This window comes from Rhyacophila brunnea, unplaced genomic scaffold (assembly GCF_057557595.1).
Source record: "Rhyacophila brunnea isolate RB1 unplaced genomic scaffold, BYU_Rbru_1.0 scaffold_7, whole genome shotgun sequence".
Lineage (NCBI taxonomy): Eukaryota > Metazoa > Arthropoda > Insecta > Trichoptera > Rhyacophilidae > Rhyacophila > Rhyacophila brunnea.
The window spans coordinates 34027211-34052378 of record NW_028233339.1 but is presented as its reverse complement, the minus strand read 5'-3'; the positions used below and the strand labels follow the sequence as shown (position 1 = coordinate 34052378).

General features: G+C 32.7%; 1 protein-coding gene across 1 annotated transcript; it reads left to right on the top strand.

Annotated features, from left to right (window-relative positions):
* Positions 1-18948, top strand: LOC147064756 (uncharacterized). The gene is made up of 5 exons (XM_085958033.1): positions 1-192; positions 11668-11871; positions 14254-14427; positions 16704-16955; positions 18622-18948. The coding sequence occupies exons 1-5, from the start codon at positions 30-32 to the stop codon at positions 18822-18824; spliced, it is 996 nt and encodes a 331-aa protein (XP_085814159.1). The 5' UTR covers positions 1-29; the 3' UTR covers positions 18825-18948.
* Positions 18949-25168: the final 6220 nt, after the last annotated feature.

The window sequence follows — 25168 nt, the reverse complement described above, 5'->3', positions numbered from 1 at the left end:
GATTGCCCAGAGGTTTTTCACACACGAACATGGCGCTAATTGTGTCACAATTAAGATCGTTTAATGTTCCATCGCGATACATGCTGCCGCAGTGTTCTGAGCCTGCGAAATTATCTGGTTGGCCGATTGCCCAGACATCGTATCCAGCGTCTCTCAGGGTTTGTCCTGGAATTTTAAAACATAATGAAACAGGTAAAACATCATTGTACGCAACCTATGATTGAGTCACAGGGAACTATGTATAGTTGGTAGTGCTTATTTAAATATATGGATTTGAAATTTATAGAATTTAGGAGCTCCTAGGTAAATATTGATGCGGCCTAATATTTAAAAAATGACCTTTGCTTTTAAACATAAGTAGACCATTTATTAGATTATGTGAGCTGATTATTCTTAGCTTTTAAGTTAAGGTCAGATTGTAGTATTATAATTTAATTTTCGGTACTGTTCGGTTATCAGGAATACATAGGAAAACACATTTTGAAAATACCCGATATACAGGATTATTTGTTAGTTTGGTTTAGTTTAGGTTAGGTTAGGTTGGGTTAGGTTAGGTTTGGTTAACTTAACAAATAATCCAGTATATCAACTATTTTCAAAATGTGTTTTCCGCTGTATTCCTGATAACCGAACAGTACCTAATTTTCTACTTTAGTTATTTACATACAAAAATATCAGAAATTTTCCCCGTAAAATAATTCAAATTTTAATCCAGTGTAAATAAAAAGATAGATACCGTACAATATCGTAGATTTTTTAAACCATTCGATCGACCAAAAATTGGTTCGCTATCTACCCGATATCAATAGTAAAGTTCATACTCCATACCCATATAATGTATAATGATAAATATGAATATATATATATAGTATAATGGAAGTATATATTTGAATAAGGAGCAATAGTTGCATTTAACAGTAATACCCACAAATATATTTTTTTAGTTTAATAATTTAAATTATTATTTACCATCAATGGTCATGAATTGCCTTTCATTAAATAAATTATTGAATCCTAAGTGGATTAATGTCTTATGAAAATTTCCGTACAAGATGTCAGCAGGGTATCTGTTAATTAGGCCCATTAGGATGTTGGCTTCGCTTAAACAGTTTATTACTGCTAGGTGTGCTTGTTCACACTGACACGTCCTAAATGCATCTCTCCAGTTCATAGCGTTCACGTGCAACTTATAGCATCGGTCAGCTTCTTCGTTGTAAGTATAAGCTGAAAAAAAAACACAGTTATAATATGATTTACTACCTGCATTTCTCTTTAGAGTGCCTCATTCATAGAGATAGCTTACTTAAAATGCAATGCACATAACAGATTTTGACTGAGAGAAGAGAGAATAGGATCAAAACTCAATCTTGTGTACCATCTTCGTTCTTGAGATACAACTTTTTGATATAACCTGATAATCATTTGATAAATCAGTGGTTTATTAATTTTATATATTATATTTCTCTAGTATGCCAACTTTTATTATACTATTAATATGATAAAAAAATGATATATTTTCTCAAAATAAAATTATCTAGGAAAAAGCAATAAAAAAATAATTCGTGTATTATTTATGAACATTGTTTTCATGAGGAAAAAGATTGAAGGAGAATTTATTGTTTCACAATAACTAAGTAAACAAAATTTGGCCATCGCTTAAATATTGTGCATTACATTTAATTATTGATTATTGATGTCATATACTTTGGGTACCAAAGTTCAAAATGTTGATTTACAAATAAATCTGGATTTAATGCCATACACCAGATACCTTCAAAAACGCTCAATTTGCTAATAAATCTTTGTTGGCAACGTTGATTGGTGATATCCAATAAAATTTTGTAACTTACACAAAGGTCAGTTTAGGTGAACTTTGTTTACATAAATTCTTAAGACATGATATATAATATTAAATTTATCTTACTCGGTATACCTACTTCATTACTTATATTTTTATGACACTGTTTATCTATTTATATGTAGGGTTATCGCATTATATTTTAACAATATTACTTGTTTTATTTGCAACTCTTCATATTATGTTCTGAAGATTTACAGCTCAGTTAATATTTAAGTTTTATAAATTAAATTGTGAATCTTTGGTTTTGGATCATCTATTTTAGATTTTGCTGGCCAGTTTATACGTACCGTCAAGCCACAAGCGTCGTGTATATAATCACAACTTAAAATTTACACATTTTCATAATTAAAGTGATTTATTTGACACCAAAAATAGTAAAAATAACAGTTATCCATCTAGTTAAATTTACCTGGCAGTGAAAACGTTAATAATATTTACAAGACAGCGTAACTTATTTATCAAGAACATTATATGAGTATTAATTTTAGCAAGATTACATATGTCTGGTATACCCAATAATGAAAATTTCTTGAATGAGAAAAAATGGATCTTGATATAGTAATACTACATTAAAGTTTTATAATATATTATTCATAATATTATGACATATACAAAATATTGAATATAAATAAAACTAACCTGGGTCATATGTATCGCAAACAAGGTTACGACTTGAATTACTGGTAGCTTCTTTAATGCAAATGAACTTCTTATTAGAATCACACAATGCATTAATTATACCACGCTCGGCCAAAGCGACACAGTTTTGTTTTCCGTAAATGTCATCCGGATAATCAGGATACCATGTATTATATCCTTTGGAAATTATTTCACCTGCGAGTAGTACATTTAATGACTATAGTCATAATAATTAAGATATCATACATACTGTAATAATTATTATTGTTTGGAATGAAAACTTGAAGAAGAAAATCTTCTCTAGTAGGCTGACCCTAAATATAATATTATAGCGAATCGGGAATATCCTTCACATTTCACCCACAACACCGGTGCGAAGACAACACGACTTTGCGAGCGTTGATAACATAGTTTACCTACTTTATTTACTTTTTACTCACTTTTATTGGTTTTTACGATCACGTCAAAATTTTGAAAGGTGTAAGATACTACGCACATCGATAAATACTTACTAAAGTTATTTGTTTTTTTTTATTAATTTAATCTAATACTCATACCCCATAATGGTGACCCCGACGTGATACACCAAAATATATTATAAATGAAATTGATAATTATTTCTAAATATAGAACTGGATCGTAATTCGTTAACGTATTACGAGTGTTTATGAATTCAGCAAAACAGTCATAACGGGCATTCATTTATACTTTCAACGTACTTGATAGTCTTTGTATTTTAATGTTTATATTCTTTTCATACCTGCTTCTTATATTTATTTATTTTTTGATGCTGTTTAATACTACTTACGTAATTTAAAAAGTTCACTATTTTAATAAGATATAAATTTGAATCTGGATTTGAAATACTACGTTGGTTAAGCCATGTGTACGACTATAAAATATAGTAAAAAATTAATGGTGGACACGTGGTGTGTTAGTTATCTTATTTTTTGTTTTGTTTTTTAGCTGAAGTAAATGGTTAATTTTTAAGTTACTTTAATAATCTACATTATAAAATAACAAATTATTCTTATTATTGAACAATAAAGTGATAACAATATTAAAATTATTCTAAATAAAATGGGGGAAGCGAGGGATGCCTTAAAATAAAAGGCCCAAAAGAGTTTAAGTCTTCCGTGCTTCGCAATATAAATTATTAGCAATAAAAGAATAATCATAATATTGAGTGTGAATTTCTTACCATTTATAGTTGTAAATTGACCTTCAGAAAACATGTCATGGATACCAACCCAAAACTGCGTGTTCTGATTGCCTACAGTTGTTAGCACAGTTCTAACATCGAAATCAGATTTTGGCACAAACAATTTGGCTCCTTCCGCTTTACAAATCGCAACAGCATTTACCCAATTATTTTTGATATTATGCCCTTTGATGTATAAATTAATTATCTTCACGAACTCGTAATCATCTCGAAATAGGTCTTGGGCTAAAATTAAGAAACAATCCTCAAATCATTTTGGTATTTGTATATCATTTACTATTTAATATTTGTAGGTGTCATATAAATGGATTCATGTCATTACAGAAGGATGGTTATAATGTAAAACGTATTTTTTATTTAGTTATATTTTAGTGTAATAGTTAGTGGTGGCATACTTTAAAACACATCGTTTTCTAAACAATATATACTATTGTTTAGAATGAAATTAGATTTTAGATTACGCTCCTCCATGCAGGGCTTGAAATGGACAAGAACGCACCGGGGCGCCGTTCAAGTTCATGAAATCCGCAAAATCATCGCTCTGCTCCGTCTCGTGGAAAAATTATCTGACCATCTGAACTAGATAGGCCAGACAATAAAAAATCTAACACACTTATTTTTATAAAATATACATATTCCACAATATTAATATTGATTATTAAGAAATTATTGAGCGCTCCTGTTCGTAAATATTTCCATTTCGAGCGCTGGCTTCATGTAATGGAACAATATTGGACAGGTTGATGAGCAGCAGTATTGAGTCACATCTGTCGAAAAACTGTCCAATCTCAGAGCGACAATTTGGGGTTTAGACCACGAAAATCTACTGAAAATGCGATCCGCTGTGTGATTAGTTCTTTACTTCGCTTTAGATGACGCGGCATGCGAAAATATGTAAATATATATCGCATTTCTATGGGTTTATCGGGGTGAAGACATATCTGTAAATTCAGTATCCGCCATATCTACATCGGATACGTCATGTATTCTCAGTGTGAAACCACCCTTTGTTTCATCACTCTTTATGTTTTTTTTTAAATACCAGTGAGTACTTACATGCGACTGAAGAAAATTGATGTATTATAGTTAAAGATATTGTGAGAAAGAGAACTGGTTTCAATGACATTTTTGAATAAACTGTTTTTATATTATTAATTATTAGAATTGATAATAAAACAAACAATCTCAATATTTTATATGCTCGAATTTATTGAAGTGATAACCTGCTTATTAAAATATTTTTGTGTACTGACATTACGGTAATAACGGGGGCACGATAAATTACAGCATTCAAAAAATAATTAGGAATTATTGTTGAATATATTATATTTACAACTAATTGGAATGCCCAAGGACATGCGAAAATAATGAATACTGAAAAACAATTAGGGCGTTTTCACTTTGCTAACAATTTATAATGTTGTTCTAGACCAGTGATATTTTTTTAGACTAGAAACATTTTGTAAAATATAGTGGAATCCCTAACTGAATAACCAAACAATATTAAAATATGTATCGAGAGATAAATTACAAAGTAGTAGAAACCAGTAGACAGGAGTGGCGAATGGTGGAGGTAGGCTGTTATGATCTGACATAAATAGCGCTTATCTTATTATCATTTACCTAACACTATAAAGTGTAGATAGTATTTGTTAGTTTTTTAACATCAATTAAAATTAAACCCTCCCTAATTCAAGCCATAGTTGATTTCCTTTGTCTATAAAATATCTAAAAATATGCCATTAAACCATACATCATTTTAGATGTTTTATAGATATAAGAATATTTTTATCGATTATGGTTTGGCTATGTAGGGCGTAATGAATTTAAAACAAACCTAACCGGTACCATATGTAATAAAAGTATTCTTAATTCAACGAAAACAAATAAGTATGAAAGTATGCGCTACTTTTGTCCGATCGTTCATAACATACATAAACTATTAGGGTTTGGTTAGGTAGGGTTTAAATTGAATTTTCAAAACTAACCAGCACCATTTGCAAATTGTATTTTTAGTTCAATGAAAGCAATATATACGTATGGCTGACAAAGTTTAATTTGTACTATTTATATCGAATCTTAACAGCCTACCTCCAACCCTCACCACTGGTAGGCAGTGATATACATCGTCAATTTACCGTAAGCAGACTCAAAATGCCATGATATACTATTTTAATTTTGACATTGTATTTAAGTTGTAAAAAACAATGTCAACCGCTGAATCTACCACGAATAGTTGTATTACTCGCATTCATTCTTTAATTTACGCCGTTAAGAATTTGTCAACCCTACGCAACGCTTGATCTGCTTAGAACAAACATATTTAGATCATTATTTATCAATAACAAATATTTTTTATTTATTTGGGTCAAATATGCAAGTTGCCTTACCACTCCACTTCTTGTATCTGAGTACTCAACCTACTCGTGACGAATGTTAAATATTGTCATTATTAAGTAACATAAATCTTTTGTTTAACTTTGTTATCCAACTTTTTTGATTTCTGGCAGCACACAGATTTGAAGATGAGACTTAAAATTTTTTAGCTTGGGCAATACTATTGTAATGACGACAATAATTATCACTAGTTTTATATCTGTCTTATAATATTTAAATCAGTCAAACTCGCAGAACAGATAATAAATTAAATTCCGTTGTCGTAGTATATTCTTGGGTTTTCACCGTGTCTCCTTCTTCCTTCTTTACTCGACGTTTCGGGCTCGTTGCAGAGGCCATTATCAAGAAATATGTTTTATGATGAAATGTAGTGTATGTATGTGAATGTAAACGTTGCTCTAAGAATGTCAAATTGAATCCGATTATCTAAGAGCAAACGTTGCTCAGAGTAATCTGTCGATCATTACGACCGGAGAAGAAGGAGACACGGTGAAAACCCAAGAATATACTACGATAAAAAACAACCGTGAAAGCCTCAAACATTATAAATTCCGTTAGGCTACGTAATACCAATACAGTAAAGTTTGACTCAGGCTTTACATGTGTGAGTGTCCTACGAAAATGAACTACACATTATAGACGTGCAATTGTGTGTGTTATACACCCATGTTAAATGAATGTCAATGCATAAACCGATAACAGTTTTCAGTATTCGACGTATGACGTATTATTGACACGTGTTTAAATTTATCCAGTATTCTTCCTTATTCGAGATCGGTTACCTGCTTCTCCTTACCCGTTAGATGTTTCAGTTCCCATTGTTTCTGAGTTAACTATTTTTCTACGTAGGTAACTGAATATCATTTACTTCCCTATCGCATCCTAAGAAGTTTCACGTCAAATAAAGTAATAATATTATGAAATGCACATTTATAACTAAAAAAAAGAATATATTGGAGCTATGTACCCAACACAAAAAGTTAATACTTGAGTGCTTGAATGAAAGTATTGGACATAGCAATATATTTTATTATGAACTATTAGAAAGAGAATGGGTCCTTACTAAAGAAGAATATAAATCAGCGTAAAATAAGTCACAATACGGATTGAATCGAAAATATTAGTTTACAAAAAGATTCATTATTAACAAAGCCAGGATTATGTAGTGCGTTATCCTCATAATGAGGGAAACACTAGGTAGCTACTCATAATGAGTAGTATTTCCCCTATCATTGTGGAGACTACTTTCAATGCAGTTGAGTTTAATGTTGGCTATTGGATATTTTTATCAAGCCTTTTATCGGGGCTTCTAGAAAATGCAGTGTTTATTATTTATTAAGTACTTACATTTTTTTTAGAAAACACAATTATAACAAACATCGAACTATTTTTCAAACATCATTCAATTGAAAGTTTTAAACATTGATTTATTATTATTTCTATTATACACAATAGTTATAATTGAATTTTTCATACTTTATGTACTGTAGTTGTATTATAGACATGTTTCTCTGTAGCATACATTTTGTTAAAATCCGCTATGTCTTGTTCTAGGGCATATTTTTTAATAGTAATTATTTATTTAAGTTGTGGAATTTTACTCAGTGACAATAAAGGTATTAATAGTGTCAATAGTATGTTTATTAACTTTATTGTATTGAATGGCGATAATCAACGCCTAATCTTTTATAGTTTTAATGTAACGATTCATACAAATTTGTATTTTGTGACAATTTTAGGACTTCGAGTTACTTTACGAGTAGAGGACAATTATTATCATAATAATATAATGAAAAATAATATTTTTTACAAATTAATCACATACTGCACTCTGTTATGTTTTAGTATGAAATCAATAGGGAAGAATAACTTTTGGAATTTTGGAATTAGGTAGGCTGTGGGTATCATAGTGGATATGTCGGTAGTTGGTCGTCTTCATACAAAAAATGAATAAATTTACGATTATTACAACCTTTGAACGCTTAAGTATTAGTGGTAAATATACTATGCAGCGCTTCTATATGCAGACATATTGCGACAACTATATATTAAATTATATTACGTATTGAAGCGACAGGAATATTGTACAAAATTTACAAATTATTTTTTATTTATATAGGCTTTCTAGACGATTATTTACTTACTTCACCCTGCTTAGATCATAAGTTAAGCATAAATGATTGGGACGCTCCAATTAAAAAAAATATAATATAAACATTGTGTATTAATTACCAGCACAAAATGTCACATGAATTTTATTTACTCACGTACCTAACTAAATATTCTACATTCATCATCATCATCATCATCAGCCTGCATCTATCTACTGCTGGCCTCTTTAAGTTTCTTCCACTTCTCTCGGTATTGTGGGTTGCGTTGCCACGTAATTCGGCAGAACTTCATTTCATTTCATTTCATCGATCCAGCGGCCTCGAAGTCTACCTTGCAGACGTTTTGTACCTCTTGGGTCCCACTGGATAACTAAATTCGTCTAACGATTGTCTCTTCTTCTAGGAATGTGTCCAGCCCATCTCCATTTGAAGCTTTTAATGAACTCTATCATATCGCAAACCCTTGTCTGCTTGCTTATCCACTCATTCCTCTTTTTGTCCTTTCGCGTTATGCCCAGCATGCACCTCTCCATACCGCGTTGTGGTACTCCAAGTTTCTGAGTCTCTCTTTTACTTAGAGTCCATGTTTTGCACGCATATGTGATTACGGGAAGCACACACTGGTTGAACACTTTGCGCTTTAGGCACAGTGGAAGGTCACCTTTGAAAACATTATTCAGGCGGCCAAAAGCACTCCAGCCTAGCTTTACTCTACGAACAATTTCATCAAATATACATCCATCTATAGACACTTTTTGTCCCAGATAGATGTAGTTATTCACCTGTTCGAGCTGAGCGCCATTGATGAGGATCTCTTGTTGGCCCGCAAAGCAGTTGAACATGACTTTCGTCTTTGTTACATTTATTTTCAAGCCAACTTTGCTGCTTACTTCAGCGAGTTCCTGCATTCTGGTTTGAAGGTCTTCTGAGTCTTGTGAAAAAAATACTATATCATCGGCAAAGCGCAGATGACTGAGGTATTCTCCATTTATGAGGATCTTTTTGTCATTCCAGTCAAGTTGCTTGAATAAGTCTTCAAGGGTAGCTGTAAATAGTTTAGGTTATGTTGTATCACCTTATCGGACACCTTTGCTGATAGGAAATCTGCGCGATGGTTTATGGATATTTACAGATGCTGTTGCGCAATGGATATATTATTGAAAAAATTTATATAGCACCCGGAGATTCCTTGATTTCTGAGTGGGTCGAGTATTGAACATTTTTTATGGAATCGAACGCCTTCTCATGGTCTATAAAACCCATGCACAGTGCATTACTCTTAAATTATTATTCTTACAGTAAATGGTTCTTTAGTTGAAAATTATAGTTATGTGATATTGTTGTTTTAATTTAATAAAACGCATTTTTTTTGTTTTGTAGTACTTATTCCACTTTTAATCAATAAATTAGGACCGGTTTCGTTCGCCTCAGAGGGACATTTTTAATCGCCTCAGAGGGATATTTTGAATTGAAAATATCCCTTTGAGGCGGACGAAACTGGTCCTAATTTATTGATTAAAATTGGAATAAGTATTACAAAAAAAATGCGTTTTATTAAATTAAAACAACAATACAATGCAGTTCCACCATGAATTGACAGTCAACAAAATAATTATGTGATAGAAAAGCTAATGAAATCGTTGCAGTCTGTGAAATGATGCACCCAGTGAAGTATCATTTTAGAGTGGAGAAAGTGAATAATAATGGCAATTTTGTATGTAGTTTTAAACTTTTCCGCGCTGATAATCATTGAACACCAATGTCACGTTATTAGATTTAAATGAAATCATCGAAGGCTATGAAGAGAAAATGTTTATTAAATAATATCATAACAGTGACCACCGTGTATTTTGAGAACGTGACTTTAAATGTCGAGAAAATCACCAAAATATGTGGGAAACGTGATTTTAAACGTCGCATATCTCTGAAAATATTAAATTGTAGTCAAGTGTGTCCAAGTACAATGATAGACAATAATTTGGGAGTGCATAAATCGAAGTGAAAGCGTTGATAATTCAACAAAGTGGCGTTTAGTTAAGAGATTAGCGTATTACCTAAAAGATTTCAGGATAAAAATAGCATTTCTATTTTATTGACGTTTATTATTAATCACTAATTATTATAAAATAATCAGAAATAGTTGTATGTTTTATATTTTATGTTCTTTTTAAGGATATAAACCTTACGACACGGTGGGTAAATCATACAAATATTATAAAAGTACAAGAAATTGGATCCAGGCTTCGCTAGCATGTAGAAAAGATGGTGCAATTCTTGCGATTCCAGCGAATGCCGATGAATTAAATACAATAAAATGGTTTTTAGGCGAGAATTTTTCGAAAAAAAAAAAGAATATATGGATTGGCTTTCACGACGTATTTATACAAAACGAATATATATCTGAATCAGGTAAGATTACGATATTATTTTTCATCCTTTGCCTCTTGGGCGGCAAGCCGCAGGACTTCGGGTTCGATCCCGGTGAGGTCACAATATATTTATGTAATTTTCTCAAATTCTGGGGAATTTTTTGACTAGTATTACTAATTACACTCGTATTCATTCATTCCCCATGGCCTGTTGTAGTGTTAAAAATAATATATAATGTATTTTTAAAGATTAAGGAATACATCATTTAAAGATTAAGTAATATATATTATATAATTCTAAGAAATGGGTGTTGCTCTGATCTATGGTAGATATCCACAAGGCAGCGCTTGAAACGGAAAAGTTTACGAACCGGAGCGCTCGAAATTTTCTGAAGATATTAACATAGATGGCGACTCTTGTGATGCAGTGCGCAACGCGATGACCTTTCCATCCGGGAGTTCCGGGTTCGATTCCCGGTGAGGTCAAAATATATTTATATAATCTAATATATAAATGCCTCAAACCTGGGAGTTTTACCACTGTAATCGGGGTTCACGGCTTGTTGTGGTGTTTAACAAAGAAACAAATCAATTAAAAAATAGTTAACAAATTGTATGTGAATTTTATAAAAATAAGTGTGTCAGATGTTCGAGTCTAGCTTAGATGGTCAAAATATTTTTTCCACGAGACGGAGCGATAATTTTACACATTCCGTGAACCGGAACCGCGCTCCGGTACGATCCGGTTCATTTCGAGCCCTGCCACAAGGTGAACGCAAAATGTATATTTTGTCAAATCATACACATAAGTAGTTGGTCCCAAAAAAGAGATAACATATTTTTAGTTTTACTAGTAGTACTACTAGGACTATTTTATATTATTGTGATGTCCAGTTTCTTACTGGGTTTTTTTTAATGAATTGAACCCCATACACACCTCGAACTAGATTCGATTTTTTTCTAGAAAATTCTCAGAGAGTCTAAGTTTTAATACCGTGAAAATTGAGACCGTATCACACGCAAGCACGTCTGCTAATTTTAAATAATTAATGATATTGTTTTTTTAAGGTATACCACTTGAATATTATTACATCAAGTGGGAAAAGGGTGAGCCAGATCACCGTACTGGTGAGTGGGAGAGATGTGGCGCTATGTCACGTAGCGGGGAATTTAGTGATATCAATTGCAATGTTAAAACAAATTTTATTTGTCAGAAATCGACAACTCTGAATACGTGCAAGTCATTTCATGGCTGTGTTCCAGATAACCTAGGTAAGTGTCAGGATGTATTGAGATTTCTAATCCATAACTGATAATTTGAAAATTTTTAGGAAATATTTTTTATTGGTTTCCGTCATAATTTATTCTTTACTACATACTCGTATCCTAAAAATAATTGTTTTTTTGCGATTAATTATAACCTTCTGATATAGGAAAGTTGAAGAATATATCCTTAGCTTAATAATCTAACTACATAAATAGATAGGTAAGTAACACTTTTTCGCCAAAATGTTTACGTAAACTCTTTTAGTTTGACAACTTCTGTATTTTAATGATTATTCATTTACAAAAAGAGATAACAAACAAATACAACAATTAAAAATATACAAATTTTTAAAATTCTGTAACTCTGTAAATGAGGTTCAAGTCATACAAGATATAAAATTAGCTAAATTAAGAACATACCTATTAATAAACAATCTAAACTAATAACAAAATTGGGATGTCTGTCTGTTCGGATATACCTAACTCAAAAATTGCTTAGCCAATATTCGTAAAACTTGATCAGCTTTTACGTTGTTTGTATAGTTTAATTGACATTAAGTAGAATCCGTGTATTTATTCGTTTAGTTTTAAGATTTTCACGTAGACGAAGTCGTGGGAAATCACTACTAACTGAATAACTTACTCAAGTATGGTAGGATTGTTTTGATTGTGTTGAGTAATTCTTAATTATTACAATTAAATAATCAAATAGTTGACCATCTTGGTATTTTAGTGACATCAATATTGTATTCAGCACTATAAAATATACGACCCAACTTAAAATAAATCAAATCAGATGAAAATCATGGGACAATTTTGTCCGATATCTTGGTAATATCAACTGAGTCAGGCCATAACTATGAGAGAATTGAAATTATGATCGCCATTTTGTTTTATCTGTCAAATCTGTGCAAAAATCTCATGCCCATTTTAGGCTTCAGTTTTTGGATAATGTAAAATAAAATTTAGACTACCAATATAATTGTTTTGTAAGTTTAATATCTTTCACAAGCTTCTTAAGTCTCCCACAAAATGTCAGCCGGTCTCCAGCAACCATAGTTTCCAGCAGATTGAATGTGGGAGACCACCAATACATACGAAAAACTTGTCAATATCCAGCGCTCGAAATAAAAAAAAATACGAACCGGAGCGCTCGATATTTTTTCTAAAATATACATAGTCATGTATATTTTATAAAATAGATGTGTTAGATTTGTTGTTATTATGGCTTATCTATTTCAGATTGTCAAATTAATTTGTCCATGAGACTGAGCGATATCTTTGCCGATTTCATAAACCAGAACGGCGCTCCGGTTTGCTCAGATTCATTTCGAGTCCTGTCAATATCCCGGAAATTGTGTTTTAATACATACGCAAAATAATTATCGTTACAGAAGCTTTGTTCCCAAAGAGGCTGAAGAAAAATTGATTAATCAATCTACACCATTTTTTATATATCAGAAAATCTTTCATCACCAAAACTTTTATAACCTTTTCCCACTGGATTTTTTTCCACTCTGCGATTTGAATAATTTAATAAAATTATATATACCTAATCGAAGATGGTGAAATATTCCATCTATAGTACTATATAGACTATAGAGAGCTTAAATGTATGAAGTTGAAGCGAAAAAAGACCTTTGGTTGACTGATTAAGTTAGCGACAAGTCGCTTTACGTAGCGCGTTAATTTACAGAGAACAGAAAATTTAAGAGAGGGGGGGGGGGGGGTATGAAAAGACAATCCGTTTCTATAAATAAATAAACAGCCAATAATAAGACTACACTTCGGCATTATTATTTAGTTAAAAGTTTCAGTCAAATTTGTGGAAATCGCTCGAGTAAGTAATCACAGTTAAAATAAAAAGTCATAGCCAAATAAACCTACCAATATAAGTAAGTTCCTACTGTATATTGTATTATTAGAGTCTGTCTTCTATAAGCTGGCGTGCCCGTTCCCCCCCCCCCCCCGCTTCAGCATCCATCTCGTTCCCTCCCATTGAAAACTTGAAACAGTTGAATGCGATGGCACAATGCTTTCCGTGTGACGTGTACGCCAGTTTATAGAATGCAGGCTCTAAATGTATTTAGCTGTGAGGTATTTGTGTGTGCACATTTATTATCTTTTAATTAGTCACGGATTTGTATTTCATTTTATTTCACGGCTTACGTGGTTTGGAATGCTACCCGTCCCATAATGTTAGTTTTTGTCATGGAAAATATAGTTCAGGATTATAACTGGATCTCGGAAACCATTCAATCAACATGTGTAACAACCATAGTTATTGCATAATTCCATTATATTACTGAATAATGGAAATAATCAATTATGTGACTTATATGTATCATAGTACATATCTATATATTTTTACAATACATTAATTCACAGGATGTCAACTCCCGGAAAACTTCATCACTCCTAAAACTATAACTGGTGATTTAGCCAACTGGGGGTTAAGCGGATGTAGGCGTACTAAGTCAAGCCCGTATTATGGAAATAAACTTGCCTGCAATAAATATTGCGCGGGAAAATGTGCAGCCCGAAATAAAACCGGATGTTTTGGTAAGTGATAATAATGATACATCTTCAACAAGCTTCTGGTTTTTGTCTTCAAACAATATCCACATAGTTTTAAGTAGATTTTAGCGTTTATAAAAAATCAATCATTGATCAAACAAATAATGTGAATCGCAAGGTACTTTCAAGGGGATCGCCAATGCAATGGTATAGAAAACAAGAACATTCTTCAGGCGACTAGAATAGTTATAATGTTTTATAGCAAACAAATATTGACTGGTTAAGTGAATAGAATTTAATGATTAATAATCTTCGTAAAGTAAACATAGACAAAGTGAGAGAAAATGAAATGATTTATAATTATTGACATGTAAAAATAGCTAAACTGAAATAAAATGATTGAAAACTCAAACAAAGGTCCAATATAAATGAAACACCAAAATTTCGGTAGCTAGATGTAACTAACTAAGATGACTTGCATAATATTGTGGTCGGGAGGGAAAGTTTCGCACTTATCTTTGTGGTAACAATGTGGTAACTTTTCCAGAACTTAAATTATTAATATGCGTGTAGCTTACAAAATACGCATCTGCTGTGTATGGCATAAAAATGAAAGAATTTAGAAAATAATGTATATATTTTACCCAAATAATAAATGCAGTTTTTAGGTCAGAAATCGAATTTTAAATGCAAGACTTTTAGGAGTATCAAAGAGGATATAATATTTGTAAATATTAACCATTGTGTACGGCATGTTCCGCCAAACCTGAATAGGTGTTCCGCGACCATTTGGAAAGGTTTTATACACTGAAACACAATCATTTAAAGATCTTCTACTAAGTAGAAGTAAAATAAGTAAAACTAAAATAATTAAAGAATCTACTTTATATTAAAAGGCGAGTGATGATCAATCTCCACTGATGTTTATGACGTCAACTATCTAGATAGGTCATGGCTCCCACAAGGGGGTGGCTGACGGGCCTCTAGTCTGGGGGCCTGGGCTTACGGGGGACCCGGCGTGAGAGATCGTGAGTGAGATAAACACACATCACAAACATGCACTAATAGTAAAAAAAAAGCAAAAGCTTCAAGCATTTTAAGTAACTATCATTTAATAACATGTGGTTTTGACATACTTACAATTTTTGATTATTGTCGATATTTGACATACCCATAATTGTGCATATCAACATAAAAGTGTTTTAACACCATTAACAATCTCGAACACCATTTGGAATATGCAACTGTAGATCGTCACATTGCCTTTAACCTTAGCGATAAGTAGGGGGGGCGCCAAAGATTTTAGCCTCGGGGCCCGCTTTTCTCACACTGTGCGCATGAAAAAGATGGGGTATATTGTTTTTAACTGACCGGCTGACAAATCTTGTCAGTTTACCGACAGTTGCCAAAATTTGCAGAACGGTTAGCTGCGCTAATAAATAACCAACAAAATAAACTAAGTGTTGCGTTCAAATTTCCGGGTTTGCGAAGTGTTCCATTGCAGAAAAATTTTGGGAAACCCTGGTGTACGAAATCATCTAACTAGCCTCTGGTATATTTTTGAATCGACAGTTGGCAACACTGGCAACCATTTTGTTTGAGGAAAAGCAAAGGATGGAAGCGAAATGTCTGACAGGATCACGTATATAACGAAGATTATGATAAAAATAATGAATGTTGAACTTGATTATAGTATAATATGTAATGTTATTAAATTAACTTTTTTATTCTTCGAACGTTGTCTATTTAAAAATGTATTATAAGTAACTATATTATGGAGTATAGTATTACAATATGTGCACAAATTAATATTAACATAGTTACCAAATAAGTGGAAACTGTAAAAGCTTTACAATAATACCCAACAAATGAAATATACATAATAGCCCGTATAGATTTAGTGCTGATAATACGTATTGTTGTGACCATAACAATAAAAAATGCAAGTTACAATACTGCATGTATGGATGATAAAAGTTTAGCAGCTTCTGAATTTTCACGCGATAGTTACAAACGTGAGATATGCGCATGCACAGTAAAATAACAGTAGCAAACCTGCCGGGAAAAAAAGAACTTCACCACGCAGAACATTTTGATGTTTTACAATTACAAAAATAGCATCACACAATGACAAAAAACGCGTTCACTTACGCTTTAGACAATCGGCACTTTTGTGTGCACAGTATTGTGTAACAGTAATTAACGCGATACTTTAATTTATAATAATTATTGCCAGTAAATCTATGCATGTATGCATGTGCTATAATGATATATTTTGCTTATTATAATATGTAATACATAATATGTATTTTTCCAATCAGGGGAATACCGCGTGCCTACAGTAAAAAGTGTCTACCATCTCCACTTGGACATAAAGACGTGGCCTGAAGCCCGTACCATTTGCGAGTCTGAAGGAGCTTATTTAGCAATAATCAACAGTGAAGCTGAAAGGGATGCCATCCTGGACATTTTCAATGATGAAAAAAATTGGATCTTAGATGCACCCCATGATTATTATGTGTTAATAGGATTTCACGACATGTTTAGATACAATTCATTTGTTACTGTAAAAGGTACGGGTAGCTGTCATAATGAAGTAACATTTATTAACAAAGTATTATCCAAGTAGGCATTGATATAATAATCGTAAAGGTCTATTTACACCAGCAACCTCGTATATCCATTGGTCGGTTACTAGTCTGAACAACAATTATAGGTAAAGCAAAAAAATATCTAATCAGCTTGATGGCAATACTAAACAATCGAAACTATTTCAGATGATTTTTAGCCAAATCACGTTTTGCTGATTGTATTTACTAGAGTATTATTTTCGTTTTGTATTTATTATTGCTATTAGAATAATGAATAACGTCAGGAAGCCTTCATTATTTTAACGTCAAATTTGCATTGTTACGTTAAGGCATAAAGCCCACCAAAAAAGCGTTCGGTGCGCTCACTACTGTGAAGGCCCCCTCCCACCCGCGAATTACCCTTCACCTATGTAATAAGGGGCTCAAGGAGCACAAAATAATTATTATTATCACCATCTCTCATAACAGTCATAACAAAGCAATACAAATATTATTAAATTTCTCGGGGTTTGTAATTAATATCGGACACGCAATAACTAAACAAAGAGTTCACTGTTCCTAAATAATGGCTTCTCGCCCGTCTATCGACGACGCTTCGAGGAGCGTGATTTTGCTTGCCGTGTTCAATGAATAGACTACGTAGTATTTTCGTTAAGTCGTATCGCTGAGAAGCCAAAAAACGGTGACTCATGGGGCAGGCGGGCACAATGCGTCGTAAAATCCAGTGTGCGCTGGCGTATTTGATTACGTTGTATTTTCGATGACTTACACGCCACTTGTGAAATTTTGCGCGAGAGCCCCACTCGCTCCGTTAAGTGGGTTTTACGCCTTAAGCGTAAGACAGGATACGCCACGTGCAGCCATACTTGGAAGCTCAAGGTTAATTCAAATATTTTCGTCCGTTTTCGGTAATATTCATGTGAATCAAGCCCAAAAAATTATAATTGTTCTAATTATATCACGACTCCTCCAGGGAACGACTCAAACGTGACTTTTTACGATCGGAGGCAGTTGTAGCAGACGGTTGGTCTGAGAAACTGGCAATGTAATTTGAGCTTAAGGCCCAAGTTAAAATAATTCGGGACCCAAGGTACTACCTAGAAATAAAGAATTGTCTATTCCCAATTCAATGCGACTTCCAAACTGCACAATCAAAATCATCTTTTCGGAATATTGAGGATTGGGCTAATTTATCGTATCAATCTATCCGCAATATTGATTTATTCAAAAATTGTACTACCTTCTGCTTGTACTGTCAAAAATATAGTACGGAGTTCATGGTCAGCAATCTATATTTAAAACAGCACCTGCGCATGCACCGATGTAAGATTTTATCGAGTGAAATTTACTACATGCTACAAGCAGATGTTTTTTTTTTAATCAAAAATGTCGCATTGGTGCGATGCTATTTGCCAAAAATGACAAAAAAAATACATCGAGAAATTCGGCGTATTACAGTCGAGTCGACTTTGTATGTGAGAACAGGCTTAGTTCTCGTCACCTTTTTCATTCCAAAATAATGACCAATAAATTAGCCTCCATCGTTTAAAGCTATAATAAAAATCAAAAGGTATATAAAGTCATTATAATGAGATACATCTGTAATAAATTATTCCTAATATCAACTAATCTGTTTTATCTTTGACAGGTGATTTATTGAAAAAAGCTGGATACTTGAATTGGTATGATGGACTAGCGATCAGAAATAAAACCGATAGATGTGGTGCCATGATTGGTAACGGTGATTTTGACGATTTTCCATGCAATATACCAGCTGTGTTTATATGCGAAAAGGAAGTCAATATTTATAATCCATGTAATACGAAGTTTGTACAATATTACAATAAATAATTGAGTATGGTCGTAATCATTAATCAATTCGTTTTATTTCGGTTTTATTGGCATACTATAAGTTAACCACGTAAGTGATGATCCACTCTTTAGTCACCAACAGCCACCTCTTTGAGCTACCACACCGACCGCTGTCAAAAGAAAATACTATTAATAGTTAATAATTATTATGCTGTGGGAGTACAAAACGATTTATGAAGTGAGGGAAAGAGATTTGACAAAATTCAAAGTCATATTTTGAGCAAACTGGTGGAAATGTTCAATGAAAATAATTACAAGATAAAAAGAACTTTTTTATATACAACGTTTTTAAATTTTCTGTTGAATCACATAAACTTGATTTGACTAGCTTAAACGATCAAAAAATTGTACTTGATAGAAATACTGAATAAACATAGAATACTGAAATGTCATTTTGACATTTCATATTGATTTCCATAGTAACGCACGTATATATTAATAATTTAGTTGCTAGGACCCCAGACCAGCAACCAATAATAGTATTTTACATTTTACGGATTTCTTCCGAAATACCTTTTCATACATAACAGAATTAACTGAAAATGAATTCAATTTTACTTAAAGATGGCTAAAAGTATTAAAAGAATGCATTGGCATCGTGTTCTGATTTATATTCTAAAAGCTTAAAATGTCTAGCTAGTCGGGAAGTTAGTTATAATCGATTGCAAGATTTTTACTGAATAAAAAAACCACCGGACAAACAAGAATACGACCTAATAAAAACGTTGTAAAATTGTGAGAATCGGGTGTAATTATGGGTAGAATTGCTACAACTAGGTTTTATAAATAAATTACCTCCAAATAAATGCTGACTCTCTTGGAAAGATTATCAACATATTTTATTAAATTGTTTTTCTAGATTGTTTATTTTGATATTATAATATTGTAAAAAATCTTTCTAATAATTTTTTCCGAGTCAACCACGTGTCACTTAATGTATATTATGTGCCGTAAGTTAGCCATCACTGTCTTGCAATAGGTAATTAGTGAATAAAAAAATAATAATTTATAAAAAAGTACCATATAAAATGACCGTGTTAATAAATTCTTAGGTCAAGTGTATATCAGATATTTTTATTTTATTTAGTTAGGTCAACTAACAAGATCACAGAATACTCCCCTTATATTATTATCCTAAGACATTTTGGAAAACGTACACATTTATTATTAAATGCCATTTTATTGATTTTTAAACGATTTCACTTTAATTTTTAGAGTCCCGAACTTTGATTTGAATCCAGCACAATATTATAAAACACGACATACTCATAGATAAATCCACTTTTAAAAACGCGTTTTCTATCCGTTACCATACTTTATCGCGTCTTTCCGTCCATCTACCGGAAATTAATTAAAATGTCGTTACTTTTTATATAATATTCAATATATCACAAATCACAACTATTATTCTACAAAAATATTTGGTACAGTACGGTTATGAGGAATACAGCGGCAAACACATTTTGAAAATAGCCGATATACTGGATTATTTGTTAGGTTAACCTAACCAAACCTAACCTAAGCCAACCCAACCTTCATCATCATCATCATCAGGGGCGCGACAACCCGGTGTGGGTCCTGGCCTCCTCCAACAGCTCCCTCCACCTGTCCCTATCCAGTGTGGCCGCTTTCCAATTTGGTACCCCCAGAATACGGCAGTCACTGGCAGCTCCATCTAACCAGCGAATCTTTGGCCTCCCTCTTCTTCTACGTCCTATTGGATTGCTGGACATCACTCTCTTTGCCGGTTCATTGTCATTCATACGGTGCACATGACCTAGCCATTGCAGTCTCCCAATCTTAATTGATTAAACTGCGCTGCAATTTTTGTACAGTCCGTAGAGCTCAGCATTATATCTTCTCCTCCAATTGGTGCCATCCCTGATCGGTCCATATATACGGCGGAGAATTTTTCTTTCAAATATGTTCAGGGCTCGTTCATTTCGCAGAGTTAATGTCCAGGTTTCCAAAGCGTAGGTGAGCACCGGCTTTACAAGTGTCTTGTAAAGAGTGCTTTTAGTTCGACGAGATAGAGAGCGGGACTTAAAATGTCTTAACAGACCAAAGTAGCATTTATTCGCAGACATGATTCTCTTGTTGATTTCTTCTGTAATATTATTATGTCGAGTTACAAGAGATCCAAGGTATATGAAACTGTCGACCGTATCAAACTTGTATGCACCAATATCTAACTTTGGTGCGATTTCTCGTGGTGTGACATAGACAGGCATGTATTTAGTTTTTGCCTCGTTTATTTGTAAACCCATTCTTTTGGCAGAGGCTTCTAGTGCTGTGAATGCCTTTTTCAGCGCCAATTCTGATATGGCAATGATGTCGATATCATCGGCATACGCCAGCAGCTGCACAGGCTTAGTAAATATCGTGCCGCTGCCACGGGCATCAATCTTTGCATCCCGTATCGCCTTTTCTAGCGCAATATTGAAAAGAAGGCATGCCAGAGCGTCACCTTGCCTTAGGCCATTCAGTGATACAAATGGCTCGGATATTTCCGCTTGAAGCTTTACCCGGCATTGTACTGGTGTCATTGTCATCTCTACAAGTTTAATTATTTTCGTCGGAATTTAACTACCCAACCTTACCTAACCTAAACTAACCCTAACTAATAAATAATCCAGTATATCGGGTATTTTCAAAATGTCTTTTCCGCTGTATTCCTTATAACCGAACTGTACCAAATATTTAAATCTGAAATCGACACATTGGTGTACGTGTCAGTTTTAAGAAGAAATAAATGCATATTTCCTCACTACGAAAATACAATCTAAAACACGACACTGAAACTTATCAGTTGCCAAACTAATGGGAGACTAATGGTGATTTGTTTTTTTTTTGCGATCCGATTACTTATAAACTTTGACGTGTCAGTATATTTTCAAATTTAGAATTTGCAGAAATCGGAGAAAATATCGAACAATAATTATTATGAGACGACATTTCTATTAGCATAAATAATCGATTTATAGCAATTTATTTCAATATGTACATATTATATTCATTACTAATAATTATAATAGATATTTTTAATACCATTATCAATAAATAATTTCAAACTTAACATAGGTACCTACTTTGTGTAATTAATTTATGATGTTTATATTAAATTTATTAATAATAGTTATATATAAAATTGCAGTAACCTTTCTTCGTCTTTTTTTAACTATGAATACTCACTGTTTATATTTATTAATGATACTTAAATTGCAATAATGCTGATTCTTATTTAATATTGTAGATACTGACATTATGCATATTGTTTGCTACGTTATCACCTCTAATTAGTAATATACATGCTTATAGTCAAATATAATAGTCAATTATTATTATGACCATTTTATGCCATAATTGGGTAGGTAGTATGATATAAGTAATGTTTTTTAGTATACATTTCCTTGACTTTCGTGTGGTCATATAGAATATTATTATAGTCTATGTACAATACCGTAATAAACCATGTTAACCATAGGTACGCCACTGCTCAGATGCATTGATGATCCGTACACACGATAGAAAAATTAGAAGGAACGTTGGTTGTAACAATACAAAATGGTACATGTTTTATCGATTTTTGCATATAAAAATATATTTAAAGGCTTTTCCATTATTCTTATATTATGAAAGTGCAGTGGTTTTCAAAGTTAAAAAAAAAAATACTTATTATACCTCACCTCTCTGCAATACATTTATGAGGCTGGAGTGGACCGAGTGATTGTATTTCTATGACGAGAGGTCAGTGGGTCTATTCTATGCTTATCGACCGCTAAAGTGATAAAGTGAAAAATATTATCAAACTTAGGGTAGGTTTGTATCAAAATATTAGCACTTATTGTAACAATTACACGAAGCCGGTTTTTATTGTTGCAATAAGTGCTATATTTTGACAGCACCTATCTTGCTGCTGTTAAAATATCGCACTTATTGCAACAATAAAAACCGGCTTCGTGTAATTGTTACAATAAGTGCTAATATTTTGATACAAACCTACCCTAAGTTTGATACTATTTATCAATTTAGTGTTCGATAAGTATAGAATAGACCCACTGGTATATGGAGATTTTTTTTTGATATACATAATAATTGACGTGGAGTGAACCCATGGAAGATGCACAGCTCTTCTTTAATTGCAAATATTATCAATTAAAACCATTTACTTTATATATTCACAAAAATATATTTTATTAGCACGGCGGCCAGAAATGACTAATTGTCTAATGAAAATGATTTTTCTTCTTCAATATTTGCTGGCATTTAACTTATTGGCAAAAAGTGTTTCGAATACGTTGTATGTGCCCTTACATGAAACATGCAATGGTTATTAATGCTGAAATTAAATTAGTGTAATGCGTCTATGCTGACAAAAAATGAGGATTAACCATTTAAAAATATTAAAATATTGCACACTCGTAATAAAATCATTTAAATTTACGGTAATTATGCCGCAGAGGTGGCCATGAGTTTTTATACTTTTTTTTACGAAAATAGTTTATTCTATGTAGACAATTATAATAAATACCTTTTTCTGTCGGCGCATCGGCTTTTCGATCCAATAATCGTCAATTGAAAATTTGAAATTTGAAAAAATTTGAAAAAACTATGAGGTGATAATATTAGGTTGGGGTAGGTTAGATTAGGTTAGGTTAGGTTTGGTTTGGTCTAAAAAGAATGTTGTAAAATCTCATGGCCACCTCTGCGGCACATTTACCAAATATACTTAATTTATTGTAGGTATGTGCATTAACCAACAAATTTAACCACTTAAAAATGCATAAAATTACTTCTTCATGTGAAGAGACAATACAATCTAATGTATTGTAGATTTATAATAGTATAGTATTTGAACTGTTTATCTTTTTATAAAATTTTGCCTCCAATTCGTCATCATCAGCCTAGATCAATCCACTACTGCTGCAGTGGTAGGTATTCAATTTATCCGTCGCGAGGAATACCCAGGAATGCTACAAGGTTCACGTCATAATCTCATTACAGCTGAACGATCGCATTGAAAGATTACATCTTGTGTCTTTAAATGCTTTGTATAACGATATAAAATCGTTTGAAGAACACTTTTCTCATTGCAACTCGTTTCATTTTTTTATGAAGATACTATGAATAAATTCATACAGATTAAACATCTGAAAGAAATGAAGATACATGCAGTGATAGTAAGTAGGTATATCTGGGGGTCATGCATTGCTTGTAAGCGTCAAATTAAGGAAGGAATGAGAACAACATATCCATTTAGTCATGTGCACAAATATCAGATTTGTTTTGCGTGTACACCATAAGGAAACAATGCAGAAAAAGTATGTAATTACTAATACAATTTATGACTAAAATCCATAAGGGATGATATTTTGCAATATACTGCCACTTGGTATTTTTAACGGTGCCGTAATAAATATGTAGACAAAAAAGGGTCACAAGACGAGAAAATTTTAAAATTACTACACCACTAGATTGGTTTCTTCAAGTTAATTCCATTCCTTTTATTTTTAAAGCTTAGGATTTATATTAAGATTAAGATCGCATGAAGCGCGTTTGAAAATATGAAAGTCTCATCTGTAAGCGAGACAAACTTCTGTCACTGGATGGAGAGCTATCAGGTGCTATATTATAGCCGAGCTGGTTTACGGAATAAAGCAAGAGAACGTATAGAATATAGATCCTATCACGCGTAGGAAGATGGTATATTATTCTGTATTTTGCGCAATGAAAAGTATGATTACTAGCCACAATAGGGTTGAATATTTATCGTGCGTCTGCGACTGAACCACTCACCTAACATAAAATAGATAACGATGTAAACTGTAGGGTTTTTGTCTAGTTTTACCTAACCAGAATAGAGCTATAAACCGAAAACTGTTTGAAAGTATTTATTTTCCGACTTTTTTGCGAATAACGTTGCAAAAGGGGTGGAAAAAAATCCCCATAATAGATAAAAGTGCAACTACCACGAATTTTTTAGATAAAGCCTCTTTTTGAGACGTAATGATGACTGGACTACTATCCCTGGGAGTAGAGTATACGTTTTATAATTTTGTACTTTGCAATTTTTACTAAACTGATACGCTTCTTTGCCTGATTATCTCGCATAAAATTAGATCAAATGATATTCACTTGTATTAATATATCTTGTAATAAATATATGATATAGGTAAAAAATATTTTTAGAATGTATTACATAATTTTAATCTTATAGCCGGAGTGCAAAGTTATGAAGCGTATACTCTAGTTTGTGTTATCTTTGTTATGCTTTGCATTGTGTAAGTATTCCAGATTAAATAGGTACGTTGTTTTAAATTCCA